The sequence below is a fragment of the Chiloscyllium plagiosum genome, unplaced genomic scaffold (assembly GCF_004010195.1).
Source record: "Chiloscyllium plagiosum isolate BGI_BamShark_2017 unplaced genomic scaffold, ASM401019v2 scaf_52007, whole genome shotgun sequence".
NCBI lineage: Eukaryota > Metazoa > Chordata > Chondrichthyes > Orectolobiformes > Hemiscylliidae > Chiloscyllium > Chiloscyllium plagiosum.
Window position 1 is genome coordinate 1 of NW_025158156.1, and position 1,491 is coordinate 1,491.

General features: G+C 57.5%; 1 protein-coding gene across 1 annotated transcript; it reads left to right on the forward strand.

Moving 5' to 3' along the window:
- Nucleotides 1-42: 42 nt before the first annotated feature.
- LOC122545143 (kinesin-like protein KIF1C) lies at nt 43-950 on the forward strand (the record flags this gene model as incomplete). Its single annotated transcript, XM_043684292.1, has 2 exons — nt 43-290; nt 839-950. Coding segments are annotated over 2 exons (360 nt in total), but the record flags the coding sequence as incomplete, so codon positions are not given.
- Between the last annotated feature and the right edge of the window lie 541 nt (nt 951-1,491).

Genomic DNA, 1,491 nt, shown 5'->3' on the forward strand with positions numbered 1-1,491 from the left:
TGTGGGAGGGGGGTGTTATTGGGGCTTTATTGGGTGTTGGAGAGCAGTATCGTGGTGAATCGTTTACCGTTTCTGTCGCTCCCTTTCCATCCCTCCCCTTGTCCCGGACAGGTCAGTTACATGGAGATTTACTGCGAGCGTGTTCGTGACTTGCTGAACCCTAAAAGCCGGGGTAGCCTGCGGGTTCGTGAACATCCAATCCTGGGGCCTTACGTGGAGAATCTTTCTAAACTGGCCGTCACCAACTTCCGGGACATTGCTGAGCTCATGGACTGTGGAAACCAGGCCAGGTGTGGGAGCCACTGACACATGGTGGGGGGGGGGTGGAAACAGAGTCACTGGGGTCCAAATCCATGTGGAAACAGGCCATTTGGCCCAACATGACCACACTGACCATCCCCAAAGAGTGCCCATCCATTCCCCTACCCTATTACATTTCCCCCTGACGAATCCACCCTAACCTGCACATCCCTGGGCACTATGGGACAATTTCCCATGGCCAATCCAGGGGTCATGGTGCACGGTGGGGAAGATGGTCACTGGTGGGGGACTGTGGGCAGAGGGGGCTAGGGAGTAGGTGCGTGGAGAGATAGAGGGGCTCGGTGGGAGGTGGGGCAGTATCAGGGAGGGTGATGGGTATGGGGGGGCGGTAACAGGGCCGAGGGAGGTGGGAGGGGTGGAGTGGGTTAGTGGGCACCTGGGTGGTTGGTGTTGGGGGTGGGGTGATCTGGGGCAGAGTGCAGGGCAGTGTGGCGGGGTGGGGACTGAGTGACCCTCCCTTGGTCAGATCGTGAACTGTTCTCTTCTCTCCCCCCCCCCCCCCCTCCCACACCCCCAGGACTGTGGCCTGCACCAACATGAACGAGAGCAGCAGCCGATCCCATGCTGTCTTCACCATCGTCTTCACCCAGAGACGGCACGATGCAGTCACCAACCTCTCTACCGAGAAGGTGGGCACCGCCGGGGGGAGGGGGTGTGAGGGGCAACAGGAGGAGGAGGGTCAAGGTGGGGGGCGGGTGGTCACAGTGGGGGTCACGGAGGAGAGAGAGGGCGAAGGAAGGTCACAGGGGCCATGGGTGACCAGTGGAAGGAGCATAGAACATTCCGGCACAGTACAGGCTGTTCGGCCCACGATGCTGTGCTGACCTGTGGAGCCAGCCTGAAGCCCATCTATCCCACACTATCCCATCCTCATTCCCATCCTCATCCCCATTCCCATTCTCATTCCCATTCCCATTCTCATCTCATTCCCATCTCCATTCCCAATCCCATCCTGATTCCCATTCCCATTCTCATTCCCATTCCCATTCTCATCCCATTCCTAATCCCACCCCATCCCCATTCTCATTCCCATTCTCATTCCCATTCCCATTCTCATCCCATTCAAAGCTCAATTCTCGTTCCCATTCTCATTCTCATCCCATTCCCAACGCCATTCCTAATCCCACCCCATCCCCATTCTCATTCCCATTCTCATTCACATTCCCATCC